The sequence below is a fragment of the Centruroides sculpturatus genome, unplaced genomic scaffold (genome assembly GCF_000671375.1).
Source record: "Centruroides sculpturatus isolate CEXI.00-Female unplaced genomic scaffold, Cexi_2.0 scaffold1186, whole genome shotgun sequence".
NCBI classification, from domain to species: domain Eukaryota; kingdom Metazoa; phylum Arthropoda; class Arachnida; order Scorpiones; family Buthidae; genus Centruroides; species Centruroides sculpturatus.
Window position 1 is genome coordinate 210,010 of NW_019385378.1, and position 15,097 is coordinate 225,106.

The following is a 15,097-nucleotide window of genomic DNA, read 5'->3' on the forward strand; positions in this document are numbered from 1 at the left end:
TACATAAAAAATTTCACTGAATTTATTTAAAAATATAATAATATTTTTATTTTCTTATTATAATATTATTATTATAAAAATAAATAAATAAAAACATTTATCAATTTTTGTCAAAATTTTTTCTCACAAATAACAAGTTGATCAAATTACACTGCACAATTTGGAAAAAAACTGTAGATAAACATTTTAAAATATTATTTACAAAAAATAAAAATATAATAAAATAAAAATATATAAAAAAATATTATTTACCATATGCTTCACCATAAACATAAAATCCAATGCTATACAAGTATTTTTTGCAAACGTCATGTGGAACTGGTCGAAGAACATTATAATATGCTGAACCACAACGCAAACGTTCATATTCCTGTCTTCTATAATCATTTATTGGTGTCCCTTGAAAAAATGGTATACTGTCTGCTCTTGGTATAAGAACAACCTATATGTGTTATAATTATCAATTAAATTACTCTTTCAAATTTGTTTTCTACATAATTTATAATTTACAAATGAAACAAATAATAAATATTGACATATTGCAACAAAATAAAAACATTTCTATTTTGCCTAAGTTAATTTTATTGAATTTTTTATTGAAATGTGAGGAAGTATAATAACAAAAACTATGCAAATTTTAATCATTGTTACATTTGGGAAAATTAGATATATCTTTGAATATTTTGTTTGTAAGAAGTATTTTCTAAAATATTCTAAACATTGATAACAAATTCTTTTTTTAAAGATTCTGAATAGAGTGTAAATATGCACTGATTTTATTTCAGACTGAAGCTTTGTTATTTTATAGTTCTGAAGATTGAATTAAAATTAATCTAAAATCTGAAATTTAAAAAGAAATATACTTATTAAAGTTTTTGGATTTAACACTGTGAAATTTTTTTTTTCATTAAAATGTATGAAACTTAGTCACATTAAAAAGACCAAAATGCTAAGTTTTAGGAAATCAAAATTATTTTTTATTTAGTAGCAAATTTGGCCCTTCTATATTCATTTTCAGCTTGCAATAAATATAAACCAAAAGACGTTACCAAATAAAGAAAAATTTTGGTTTCTTGAACATAGCAGCTTCATCTTTAAATTTTGTTTCATTGAGAAATAAAGGTTTATAATTAAAAATATTTTGATTTTTGTTCTCAATGTCAGAATCTTGTTAGATTCTTGATGTCAAAATCTCACACAATCTGAAATAAAAAGCTTTATGGTTTATTTATATTTTTATGTCCAATATGTCAGATTTAATTAAATAATATAAATGTATCTTTTGATTAAAAATTTACTTAAGTATCCACTGTATTTTATCTTAAATATGCAAAAAAGTTTTTTTTTTAATTTTAACAAAATTCTATATAATTCTGTTTAGTAATAAATATTAATATATAATAAAAATTACTAATTAGTGCTTTTATAATTTACTAATTAAAAAATAGAAAAATTAACTAAAAACTAGTCTACAGAATCAACTTTTACAAATCATAAAAATTAAATATAAAAAATAACAACATAATTTAAATGTAAATTGTATCTCAGAAGTAAATTACCTGACTTTACAAGAGCAAATGATTTGAAAATATTTGTCCATTAAGAGACGTTGAATTATATTAATTATATTTTCAGTGTACTAAAATTGTTTCTTATAATATCAAATCATTATAAATATCATTTAATATTAGTAATATATGCATAAAAATATAAAGCAAGTAGTTTCTTCAGAGAACTATTTTAAGAAATGTTGTATTAATTATTCAAATTAATTTGAATGGTTTTTAATTAAATCATTATTTATAAAACTGAAAAAAATTTAATTACTAAGTCAAATATAGCTATCCCATTGTAAATACTTACAGAATCTATTAGGACTGAAGCAGAAGGTGTGTCAACCTCTCTGTCATAATGTTTAAAATCTATTATAAGTTTATAATTCTTTCCTTTCTCTAGGCAAGTTGGAGGATAAACTACTACGTAACGTTCATCTGAAAGTATTAATTTTTAATTAAATTATTCAAATCATCATTATAATAAACTAATATAATATACTGTACAGTACATTAACTAAATGTGTACATGTACATAAATACAAACATTTTTTATTACTATTTTCTTAATTTCCTGTACTATTAGAGATACATTTCTTCTGATTTCATGTATAAAATTCTTATATTTTCAAAATGATATGAAAACTTCTGATATTAAAAATATCAGAAGTTTTCACATCATCAGACATGCTCAATTGTTAATAATAAACAAGTGAAATAAATTAAAATATTTAATAAAATGATCAATAGCATAATTTTTCAAAATTTAAATAATTTAAAGAAAAAAAAAGTATCATTAAAAATCTCTTTTAGCCTTAGAATAAGGTTTGAAGTATAATTTAAATGTTTGATATTTTCTCTACAAAAAATGGTCTAAAGTCATATTTTATATTTACCATGAGGAAGAGAGACTACTTTTTTGTCATCTTGTGGAATAGTGTTAGCACATGGTCCAGTAGGATCAATTGGTCCCGGACGTTCTAATGTCACTCTTGCATCCTGCCAATGTGTTCTAACCTAAATAGTACATAAAATTTAAAATTATTTAATAAAAATCAAATATTCATTCAAAGTCAAAAGAAAAAATAGAAAATATTAAATATAAAACAAACAAAAAATTAATCAATCATAATAGATTAAAAAAAATAGAAATCTGAAACTCTCAATCTTAAGCATCTAGATCAGGGGTTGCCAAAGTGGTCGATATGGACCCCCAGGGGTTGATGTGGCTAGGGGGTCGATGCGGCTAAGGGGTCACAACCTTTTTTTTTGTTTTTTGCTTAGATAGAGACCACAACCCACAAGGTTTTTTTTTTTCACTCATACATATACACTTGTAATAAAACTTTACGGTGGGGGTCAATGTGAGGCTTTGGAAAGTGATTGGGGGTCGACAGTTAAAAAAGTTTGGCAACCCTGATCTAGATCAATAAATAAAAATGTTGCATTACATAAAATAATAATAATAATAATAATAATATTTATTGATTTGATTTGCATCTTTACAAGGGGGAGAAAAAGAAAACAAGATAATAGGTACACATATCAGAATAAGTATCATTTACATATATTATTAATAATTAAAAATAACATCATATCAAAACACAACAAATACATATACATAAAGTATACTTATTTATTACACAAAGTCATTAAACAAAATTAGTAGTTAGTATTATGCTGTAATAGATTTAGTGAATCTTGAAAAAGTTTATATACCTTGAACAATGTTATAAGACTTTTATTATCATTAAACAAAGAATAAAAATTAAATTCATATCCTAACAAAGATTCCTTTAAATGTTCTAATGGTTCACAAGAAATAAATACAGTGAAAACTGCTTAGGCGACCACCTGCATTCGATGGGCACCTGTCAAAACGGGCAAAAATTTCTGGCACCAAATAGTTTATCCATAGAGTCTTCGTATAAGTTACCTGTATTAAACAACCACCCGTGTAACGCGACCATGGGCATAGATTTTTAGTCCGAAACAACATACAACAACTGTAATAAGCAACCACTTCCACGAATATATCTGGTCTAAACTATTATTCAACAACGTTTCCCCTCTCCTAATATAATGAATTAGTCTAAACTCTCATTCAAACCCATCTCAGCACTTCTCCTATCCTTAAAACTAGGTGCAGGTGTTAATGAATTATTCTAACAACAAAGGAAATTCATTTCATTTTGTTCGAAATTGTCCAAAAAACGAAAGAAATGCAAAGTTAGAAGAAATGTCGTTAGAAGATCATGTTAAAGTTATCACAACAGCAATTAGTGGTGAAGTTTAACGGTGGGAAAATGAAATTTATTTTACCGTAGACCTACAGTATTTTCCTTGGAGGTATAAAATATTGTACACGATACAATTAATAGGCTGATCTCATCGTTTGATAAAATTTATTTTTATTTATTTAGAAGCTCATATACATTACATGTGCGATAAATAGTTTCTGTATCAACCTACCTTATTTCCAAGATATTTTTAGAAAAATAATATCCAAGTAATTTTCCCACACAAAATATTCAAAAAACAATAAACACATTAATGCAAAAATCAGTTTTACAGGCAACATTCCTTTCTTGATTCCACAATGACAATCGTGGAATGTAATGAAATAGTATAATGAGAAAAAATAATAAAATAGTTTTATTATTAATTAATAATTTTTTTTATTGTACTTAAGAAAATATATTTAAAAAATACAGTATTTTTAAAGTTAAAATAAGATTAAACTAACGAATACCAAAACCAAAGTGATGGAGAGATAGACGCACTTATATATCAATGACGTAATACACATAACTGAAAAGCGAACGAAAAGAACCGAGCCAAATTAATTAAATCAGAAAAAGAAAGTGTGCATTATAATCGAGAAAATGCAACTATTGTATTAATCTTTAAAATCTGTCTTATAAAATCGCGATGACTCCTGTAAATTGAGTTATCCGATAAGAAAATACAACTAATAAACTTCACTTCTAATACTGGAGGTAATATAATTCTCTCCACTTGAATAAAAACCTTTCAATCTCCAGTGTTATTCTTCTTGGCAAACGTTTTCAACCCTACAGGGTCTTCTTCAGGCCACTGTTATAATAAATTCAAACAATACAAAATCGAACAGGAACTGAATAAATGCGATTCAAATCCTAGAACGTCAACGTTAATGTCAAAAATATAGAACACCACGTTCTTGCTTCGATGACGTCAAAGCTTGTGTAATTTGCGCTTGTAATAAATCCATATTACATCCAATTATGGGTTGTCCCTTCATAGCAAAATTTCCATGCACTAGAGATGTTGACTGCATCTTTGGAGTTAATACATGTGTTGTTTAATCCCGCTTTATAAATTTCTAAGGTCTCCATAATCCTTAGTTGGTCTACACGGTGTGATAGCCTAATTAGATGGGCATTCTGTAGATCAACCTTTATTCCAGGTTCTATGGCTACGGTTGAAAGGGTGGTGGTGTGCTTATTATTATCTATATCATACTTATGCTCCTGGAGACGTTTACGAAGGGATCGCTTGGTTGATCCCACATACACTAACCTATTATTAAATCTGTCATCCCTTCGTAAACGTTTCCAGGAGCATAAGTATGATATAGATAATAATAAGCACACCACCACCCTTTCAACCGTAGCCATAGAACCTGGAATAAAGGTTGATCTACAGAATGCCCATCTAATTAGGCTATCACACCGTGTAGACCAACTAAGGATTATGGAGACCTTAGAAATTTATAAAGCGGGATTAAACAACACATGTATTAACTCCAAAGATGCAGTCAACATCTCTAGTGCATGGAAATTTTGCTATGAAGGGACAACCCATAATTGGATGTAATATGGATTTATTACAAGCACAAATTACACAAGCTTTGACGTCATCGAAGCAAGAACGTGGTGTTCTATATTTTTGACATTAACGTTGACGTTCTAGGATTTGAATCGCATTTATTCAGTTCCTGTTCGATTTTGTACTGTTTGAATTTATTATAACAGTGGCCTGAAGAAGATCCTGGTAGGATTGAAAACGTTTGCCAAGAAGAATAACACTGGAGATTGAAAGGTTTTTATTCAAGTGGAGAGAAGAAAATACAATACCAATATAGCTCTATCATTGAAAAAATTCGCTTATTTTTGCTCACCTCGAGTTTTGCTTAGTAGAAATGGCTAAAAAGTGCGCAAAATACATACAGAAATACAGTATTATAGCACCACCTGTATTGGATGACCACCTGACTAAAAGACCACTTTTTGAAGGAACCGTGAGTGGTTGCCATAGACAGGTTTTACTGTATATGATTCTTAATATCCTCAACAACCAAATCACAAAAGGAACAACTAGTGTTTTCCATAATATTTATTCTTTTGCCGTTAAAGGAAATAGAATATACATTTAGTCTAAGCTGTGTTATTGAAGATTTAATCATATAATTTAGATTTGACAATAAATAATTATGTGTAAAAACAACGAAGTGTCCAATCAATTATATTTCTGACTTATGTACATTCTATCTTGCAGCCAATATTTATCACTTAGTGTTTATAATAACTCAGCAGAAAAATCATCATCATCTAACACGTGAAATTGATAAGCATATGAAAAACTCAGCTCCTCCAATTAATTTTTAATAACATTTGGCCATAAATCAATGAAAGATGATTGCTGTACTGTCATCAATTTGTTGTAAACTAAGTTTCTAAAGTCACATTCAGGCAAATCAAGAATTTTAAACCAAAATCGAAAGATGTTCATATAAAGACCAATTGCCAAAAGTGGCATACTTAATTTGCACCTTATCAAGGATCCAGAAGCTGAACAGTTTAAATGAAAAATTAATTTAAAAAATCATAATTGAACTTTTTCTAATTTTTCTACAAAATTACATCCCAAATTGGAAACATGTAACTTAAACTCAATTTAACTATTGAATCAAAGAGTCTAAAATAATTCTTGACAAAAAACATCTTCATTTTTGTTAATAATTTCATTATATTTGACATTTTTTGTTTGGAATCTAACAAAACTCTTTCAAGATGAACAGAATACAAACCTTGAGAGGAAAAAATAAATACTCAAGTATTTGAAATGAGACAATACTTCCCATTTTTTGCCCAACAAAAAGAAATTATCTCTCTTCCCAAGTTTTCCTCCTCTGCAAAAAGGCATTTTTGATTTATCTTCATTAATTGTTAATCTATTAACTATACCATGCCTATATGATACAGTATATAAATAGGAAAAGAAATGATACACAGTGTAATTTTCATTATTTGACATGATCATTTTCATTCACATTTGTTAATATACTCAGAATATACTCTTAATAGTTTTAAATAAGTTAGCAATTACCATATATTTAATCCTGAATCCAATAAAAGAAATCAGTTATTTAAGATAATCCAAAGGTTTAAAACAGTAATTATATTATAAATTTAAAACTCACTTTATAATGTTAAATTGCTTATTTTCAATAATATATAAATGCTAACAAGATATGATTAAAACTTATTGATTTCTATTGCTGCCTTATATTTTCTTTAATATAAACAACATAAATCAAATAGACAAAATACACTGATAAAAGAATATAATTAATTATCAAAACATTAATTAATAACAATGTATAAAAATATGTATGGTATATCAAAAAATTATTACATATATTTATCATCTCACCTGTGATTCATATCGAATAACAATATCATATTCCATAGATGTAGGTATATCAGTTATATCAAATTCAAGAGTAGAACCTTCAAATACTCTCATAAAACCAAGTCCTGTCCAACTAGGATCTCTATCTGCATAAGGTTCACGAACCAATACTTGACAATCCTTAAATATAAAAAATTATTATGGATTAATCATTATGGAATTGTTAAATTAATTATTAATATTTTTACATTTAATTTTTAATTCTCAGTTTTGAAATATATCAAAGTTTATTTATTTAATGTGAATAAATAAAATGAGTTGTATTTTTTAAATTTTTATTAAATTTTAATTTTAATTACTTTGAAAAATAAGTATTTAATAAGCATTTAGTTCTTTTTAAATATGAAAATGTGACTTGTCATTTAAAAAGAAATCCATTCAAAAATTGTAATTATCAAATAATTGTAGTTATTATTTGTTATTCTTTAAATATTTGCATAAAAATCTATAATATAATCATCATAATCTATAATAATTATTTATGCAAATATTTGCAGATAAAATTGCATTATTTGTTACACATTTTTAAAATTGTAATTACAACTAATCTAATTTTGGAAATTTACACAAGAAATACAGTTTCTTTGTATATTTATTTATTTTTATTTAACTGTAAAAGTTAAATAAAAATTATTTTTACTAAACAAGAAGAAAAACATATGTGCCAAACTTTAATAGGTCTCATTACATTTGACACACTTTCTCCAATAATAACTGGTTTCTTTGAGATACTTGTTGCTGATTCTGAAGTCATACGCATACCACCTGCTTATCATCTGATGACGAGTGATATCCTTTTAGTGCAATTTTTTATGGACAAAACAAGTAGTCCTCTCTGATAAAAACAGAGGATAATATCTCAAATTTCATCTCCTGTTTTTGTTATAACAACAAATTAGAATGTAGTGAGAGAATTCTACAGACAATACTTTTATTTTACTCAGGGAACAACAAACCACAATTTTTAGCACAGATTGTTAACTTTAAACTATTCAAAAATATATAACAATAATAACTATTTCTCATTTTTCTTCATTACATTGTTCCAAAATTATTCTTTTACAATCTCATATATTATTATTACCAGTTTGAACTTTTGTGTTTTCCTTCTGAAGTAAAATAGTGCATTTACAATTTATTTCCAGTAATAATGCATTCCAATAAAATGTCTTCCTTGTATTCCTATCATCAAATAACAATAGAAACATCTGTATATCATTCCTTCAGTTCTATTGGTAAATACTGATGAATCCAATAAATATAATTTTTTTTGAAATTATAACTCCTCATTAATGATATTATATATGTTGAAATAGCACTAATCTTGACAATGCAAAAATTTTTTCAATAATAATTCAAAATATTCTCTTAAGAATTCTATTCCATAACTTCTTGTAATTTAATTCAATGTTTACAATTCTCCATTGTCATAAAGACCATGAAGAATCTCAAACAATTTAAATATTCTTAAAATTTTTTCATCAATTTTTCAATTTACTATTGATTTCTGCATATCCAAAGCAGAGTCAACATTTTCTAATTCACTTCAATAAATTTTTGGTTATTAATAGTTCTTGAATTCTTTCTGAATTCAAGAACTATTAATAAATTATAAATCATAACATTATATTAATACACACACTGAAATACAGATATCATTTTGAAAACTATTTACAAATAGTCAGCAGATTTCAAACAATAACTGTTACAAGATTGTATTCTGTTTTAGTATGTTATATAATATAATGCTGTTTTGCAGTCTTCAGGTAGGACCACACTATTTTTCTGCTCAGAAATTTTTAGGCAGTGATTCCACAAATGTAAAAACGAGTGCCAAAATTGAAGACATGAAACTGAAAGTAACAAAATTTTTCAGTTTACATTAACTGAAACATGGCCGAAAAGTTGAGAAAAATTTAACTTATCAGTACCATGTGGTGTTTCTGTTTTATGTCAACCAGTGAATAGACAATAAAATATTATGTTATATTAAATCATGTACAATTATGTCAATTCTAAATTGCAATGAAAAATTTAAAATGGCGGAAGATAGAAGAAAGTATGATGCCAATTTAGATACATTTGTAGAAATAAGGAAATATAAACAATAAATCAGATCTAAATTATAAGGATTTTATATTTAAAAAATTGTCTGGTTGTTTGGACAACAATGTTCAAAGCTATTTTGTTAGAAAAAAAATTTTGAAAATATTTTTGTGGTATGTGTATTTGTTCTTCAGAAACAAAACCAAATGTCTAGTTAAGCCTCTCTGTTTTACAATCTTGACCCTAGTCTTTACCTCCATTAGCTATCAATGTGTTGTTTGTCTTCTAGATTTATTGCATAAGTGAGACAGATTCTTGAGGGAATATTTCCAATATGGAATAACAAAAAAATATTTTCAACTATTGAGATTAATCAATGTGTATAAAAATGTATTAAAGTGTTTTTACAATATTTTAAATAAATTTTTCAAATATTCAATTGAAAAAATCTGGAGTCATTCTCATATATTCAAAATAAAACTTTCAATGATACAAATGCATTCTGCAAACTAAATGTTTGTTTATTGTAATCTAATATTTCACATTCACTCAATTCTATGTGCACTACCAAAATACAATGTTTTAGTTCTTCAGTCATATCCAACAATGTAATTAAACAAAAAGTAAATAAAGATTAGTAATTGCATAAATGTCATTCATATTGAATTTTAATTACTTTTTGGCCTATTAAAGTGCATCTTAATTTCTGTATTTGAATCCTATGACAACAAAGAAAACTGAAACCAGACAGAATATGAAATAGCTGCCAACTTCTGTTTCTGTTTTCTGCTAAGGATGTTACACCTATGGAGTTACTGCTTTATAGCAAAAAATATGTTTCAGTCACTTTTCTGTTTTTCTTTTGAACAGAGATACATTAGACAACCAAATAAAATATACAATGCCATTTAGAAACACAAAGTTATAAATCAAATATTACTACTAACTTAGAGCTTTACAGAATACTTAATTGTCAAATCCTTATCATTTTTATAAATTCTATCATATAATTCAGTACATTTTCTTACATTATCTAGAAATATTTATAATTTGATTGTGCTGTGTCATTTCTTGTTTTCTGCCATATTACTTTGAATAATATGGCATTTTACTGATGTACACAAACAATCACTCTGATGTGTCACATGTCAAATGGAGTAGTTGAACAGTGTTGAATTTTGCTTTTAGCCTTCTTTTAGTCATAAATAACACTGGACAACAATGATTTTGTTTCAGGCTCAAAATTAGCATATTCTTATGTATTTTCATCTGCTGAATTCAAAAATCATTATAAAAAATGACCGATTAGCTCTTGCTTTGGAGCAGCAGTTCCCAACCAGTGGTCCGCAAGAATTAAAATATGGTCCGCAAAAGATTAAAACTTTTATTCATTTTAAATTATAATTTAAAACGATTGACATAATCTAAATAATACAAAATATATGAGAAAGGTTTTATAGTAAAATTTGTAAAAAAATGTTTCATTACAAAATAGTGCATCTTCAATTATTTGAAATTTTCATTGGCATTTTTCATGTAAAACTCCTCAGATCAGCATATAATAAAACTACACTCTATTATAGAATATATATTTTTCTGATATAAGATATTTCATTGCATTTATTTTTGTATAAAATTATTATACATATAAAAACATTTATAAAGAACAGAACATCTGGTTGCAATTATCAAGTTTTCAACTTCACAATGTGTATACGTTTATTACACTATTGGAGGAAAAATGTCACTACACTGTAAATAGATTTTATGATTGTTTTTCTTTGAACAATTGTAGAATATCTCACTCTTAGTAGTGCTCTTGCTTGGTCAAGTCAAATTTCTGGTTTTGGAGTGCTTTTGAAGTGTAATATTATACTGGTTATACCAAAATGCCATGAAAATCTGTTAATTTAGTGAACAATTTTTGTTACATTTGTGGTGAAATAATATTTTTCATCACAGAAATGCAATCTGACATCTCTCGTAAAGACTGCCTATCACCATATTTTGGTATGAAAGTAGGGGACCAGGATAAGTCATGGGCTCCACATATATGTTGCAACTCTTGTTCAGTTATACTACGAGAATGGCCGAAAAATAAAAAAACGATCTATGGCTTTTGCTGTGCCTATGGTTTGACAGGAGTCTACAAACCATACAGATGACTGCTATTTCTGCTTGACCCCACCATAAAGGCAGGATTGTCAAAGAAGAAAAAAGGAACAGTTCAATACACAAATCTTCCATCTGCTATTCAACCTATTCCACATTCAGACAGTTTACCAGTTCCTACTCCACCTAAACATTATGAGCTTGAAGTAGAAAATGAAGACAGTGTGGAAGACGAAGAACCCTACAAGCCTTCCACATCTCATGACCCTGATTTTGAGGTAAAAGATGATACATTGCACAGACTGAGTCATGTGGAATTGAGTGATCTCATTCAAGACCTAGACTTGTCAAAGCAGAAGGCGGAACTTCTAGGGTCAAGACTACAGCAATGGAATCTTCTCCAATGTGATGTCAGGATCTCACAGTTCAGAGAATGTCAGAGGGATCTGCTTCCTTTTTTTCAGAAGAAAAACAATCTGGTTGTTTGCTGCAACATTAATGGCTTGATGAAATGTTTGAATTTGAACCATATTCCAAGTGAATGGAGGCTATTCATAAACTCCTCTAAACTTAGTTTGAAAGCTGTATTACTTCACATGGCACCATCTTCCTTCTATTCCTGTTGGTCATGCTGTTCACATGGAGGAGACTTATGCAAACATGACAGCCCTCCTTGACTCAATCATGCTGAGCACAAATGGAAAATATGTGGCAATCTAAAAGTCATCGCTGTACTCTTAGGAATGCAACTGGGGTACACTAAATACTGTTGCTTTTTATGTATGTGGGACAGTAGGGATAGGAAATCACATTACATTCATGCGGACTGGCCTGCAAGAAATCTTGACTCTACTGAGAAAAATATCGTTGCCGAGCCTCTCGGGGACCCAAAAGATGTTCTTCTTCCACCCCTTCGTATCAAGCTGGGTTTAATGAAAACTTTTATCAAAGGTATGAACCAGAAAGGACAGGCATTTAAGTACTTAAGAGACAAATTTCCTAGATTGAGTGATGCAAAGGTTAAGGAAGGTATTTTTGTTGGGCCACGAATTTGAAAACTTGTAAAGGATCCTGCATTGCTTCCATTCTTCCTTTTCTTTTCCCTCCAAGTTTTGGAGGGAAAAGAAAAGGAAGCTTGGGAAACCTTAAAGGGAGTTATTTGTGAATTCTTAGGCAACAAAAGAGAAGATAACTACACTCAGTTGGTGACAGTACTTCTGGAAAAATATCATCAACTTGGATGCAACATGTCCCTCAAAATCCATTTTCTCCATTCCCACCTAGACTTTTTCCCTCCTAGTTGTGGAGCTGTCAGTGATGAACATGGAGAAAGATTCCACCAGGATATTTCTGTATTGGAACAAAGATATCAGGGCCATTGGAATGAAACAATGCTTGCGGATTACTTCTGGTCTGTGTGTAGGGATGCATCAGAACGCACTTACAAGAGGCAAGCCAAAAGAAAATGATCTCATGAAGTCACCACATGATTCTCTTCACACCGAACTACCTGCCAGGTATTATTCTATTAATTTAGAACTCTTAGAATGTTACTGTAATTTAAAAAGCACTTTCAATGTTGTTAGCATATGTAATTAAAATGTATCACTTTCTCTTATGATGTTAAAGTCATCTATTGTATACCACAGAAACTAGAGCTAATAAAAATTTTTATTTGTCATATTCAATTTTCTCAAACCAAAATTAGTAAGATTTCACTCATGAAATAAAGGAAACATTCAAAAACATTTTTTTTGTTGTCCAGTGTAATTTGCTTTTTTGTCATAAAATGCATTATGCATTTTTCTGCTTAGAAAATGTCTAGTGTCTTAGAAAATGTCACCACCTTTCATTTGAATGATTTTTATAAAATGTATATTTGATTTTAACAAATCTACAAATAAGACTTTTTTATAATGTATGATGTAAAGAAAAAACAATAATATATTTAATGAAAAAATAAATAATAATAATAAAGCAGAAATTTTTATTATAAAAATCAGTAATTTTATCTTTATTAATTAAAAGTATTTTAAATTTATAGTCAGTCATTCTACTAACTATAGTATTATTTTTTAAACATAATTTTAGGACTTTATGAAAATGAAAATTAGAATAAAACCAAATTTAAATGAATTAGAAAAGAATTAAACTGTATTTATTAAGATTTCATGGTTCTCTTGATTATTTTCATCAGGATTTTGTTCTAAAAAATTATTTTTATAAATATCTATTTGTTATTCAAATACTGAATATAAAGTTAGTTTAAAATTGATGATAATCAATAAAAATTTGGCTCTCATAAATTGTGACTATTAGTTTAAAAAATTTGACCAAAAACTAAAACTAATTTAAATAAAATCAATTTAAAAGCTTTAAATAATTAATTGAAATTAATTAATAGCTTTATTAAATAATATATTAACACTCACAGAGCTGCCTTTTCCAAGTTCAGCTTCATACACTAGATAGTCTAAATCAGGAACAAAATATCCTGCTTCTGGTTGATCACATCGTCTTCCCATGACATGAAACCTGCATCTACATTGACCTGTTTTCACATCACAATTGCTTTCGTATGAGCCACCAGGATCACAATCACAAGCTTTGCAGCCTTCTTCATCAGCACTCAATCCCCAATATTCTGGCTAATTAAACATTATATGTTACTATATAACATGAATAATATATATATTATATATATGCACATGATAAACAAATTAAAAAATAATTTTAAACTTGTGTTAATTCTTAAAATTTTTCCTCTCACATGGATAAATATATAACAAACATAATTTCAATTAAATGTAAAGAAATACAAATTGTTAAAAAATGACATAAAATTTGTTTTAAAAATTTGGTAAGCCATTATACAAAAATTTTGCCCAACAAAGATGATAATGCATCATCGAAAGTACTTGTATATATATTTTATGCTTATATAAAAGCTTTTAATGCCAAAAGACAGTAGTTTAATGTGTTATTTATATAATCTGGCATCAAACTTTATTAATTCTAATGATAATTCAGCTCTAATGAAACTATAAGCACTCATGCTTTAAACTTATTATAATTTTATTTTGTTCTTAAAAATTTCTTATAGAAATAATTTACTATAACACCTAAAAAATTCTTCTTACTGAATAGAAAGGTAAAACTATTAATATCCATTAAAATTATAAAATTATAAGTGCAAATATAAGAATAATTAACTAAATAAAAAAAATTATTTTATTATTTAAAAATGAAACTGTATTTAAATTAATTTAATGTAAATTTTAATTATATAAAGATATGATTTTAATTAATATTTGTTACATTATCCAACTAAACTTGCCTATACAGTCAAATCTCATTAGTGATTATTATTAGTGATTAGCTTAATGTAAAACATCTCATAAATGAACGATATCCTCTTCTGCAATAAATCTGTTTTTACTCTACTTTCTCTACAGCAATAATAATATAAATTAAATTTTAATTAATTTTGATAAGTAGATGTAAACACAGACAATGGTATAGTTGCCAGATTTAGATTGTTTTTGGTATTTTAGTGATAGTTTTTGGTATTTCATTTAATATAATATAAAGTTTACTTGTATAGAATAATTTATATAGAATAATTTGTATTTATATATTATAATAATACA

At 27.2% G+C, this 15,097-nt stretch overlaps 1 protein-coding gene across 1 annotated transcript in view; it reads right to left on the reverse strand.

The window, feature by feature from the left end:
* LOC111638324 (laminin subunit beta-1-like) overlaps nucleotides 1–15,097 on the reverse strand; it is a 75,674-nt gene that overhangs the window by 32,014 nt on the left and 28,563 nt on the right. The window contains 5 exon segments of the mRNA XM_023384017.1: nucleotides 253–442; nucleotides 1,864–1,991; nucleotides 2,450–2,570; nucleotides 7,251–7,409; nucleotides 13,880–14,095. Of these exon segments, the coding sequence (XP_023239785.1) occupies nucleotides 253–442; nucleotides 1,864–1,991; nucleotides 2,450–2,570; nucleotides 7,251–7,409; nucleotides 13,880–14,095 (814 nt within the window).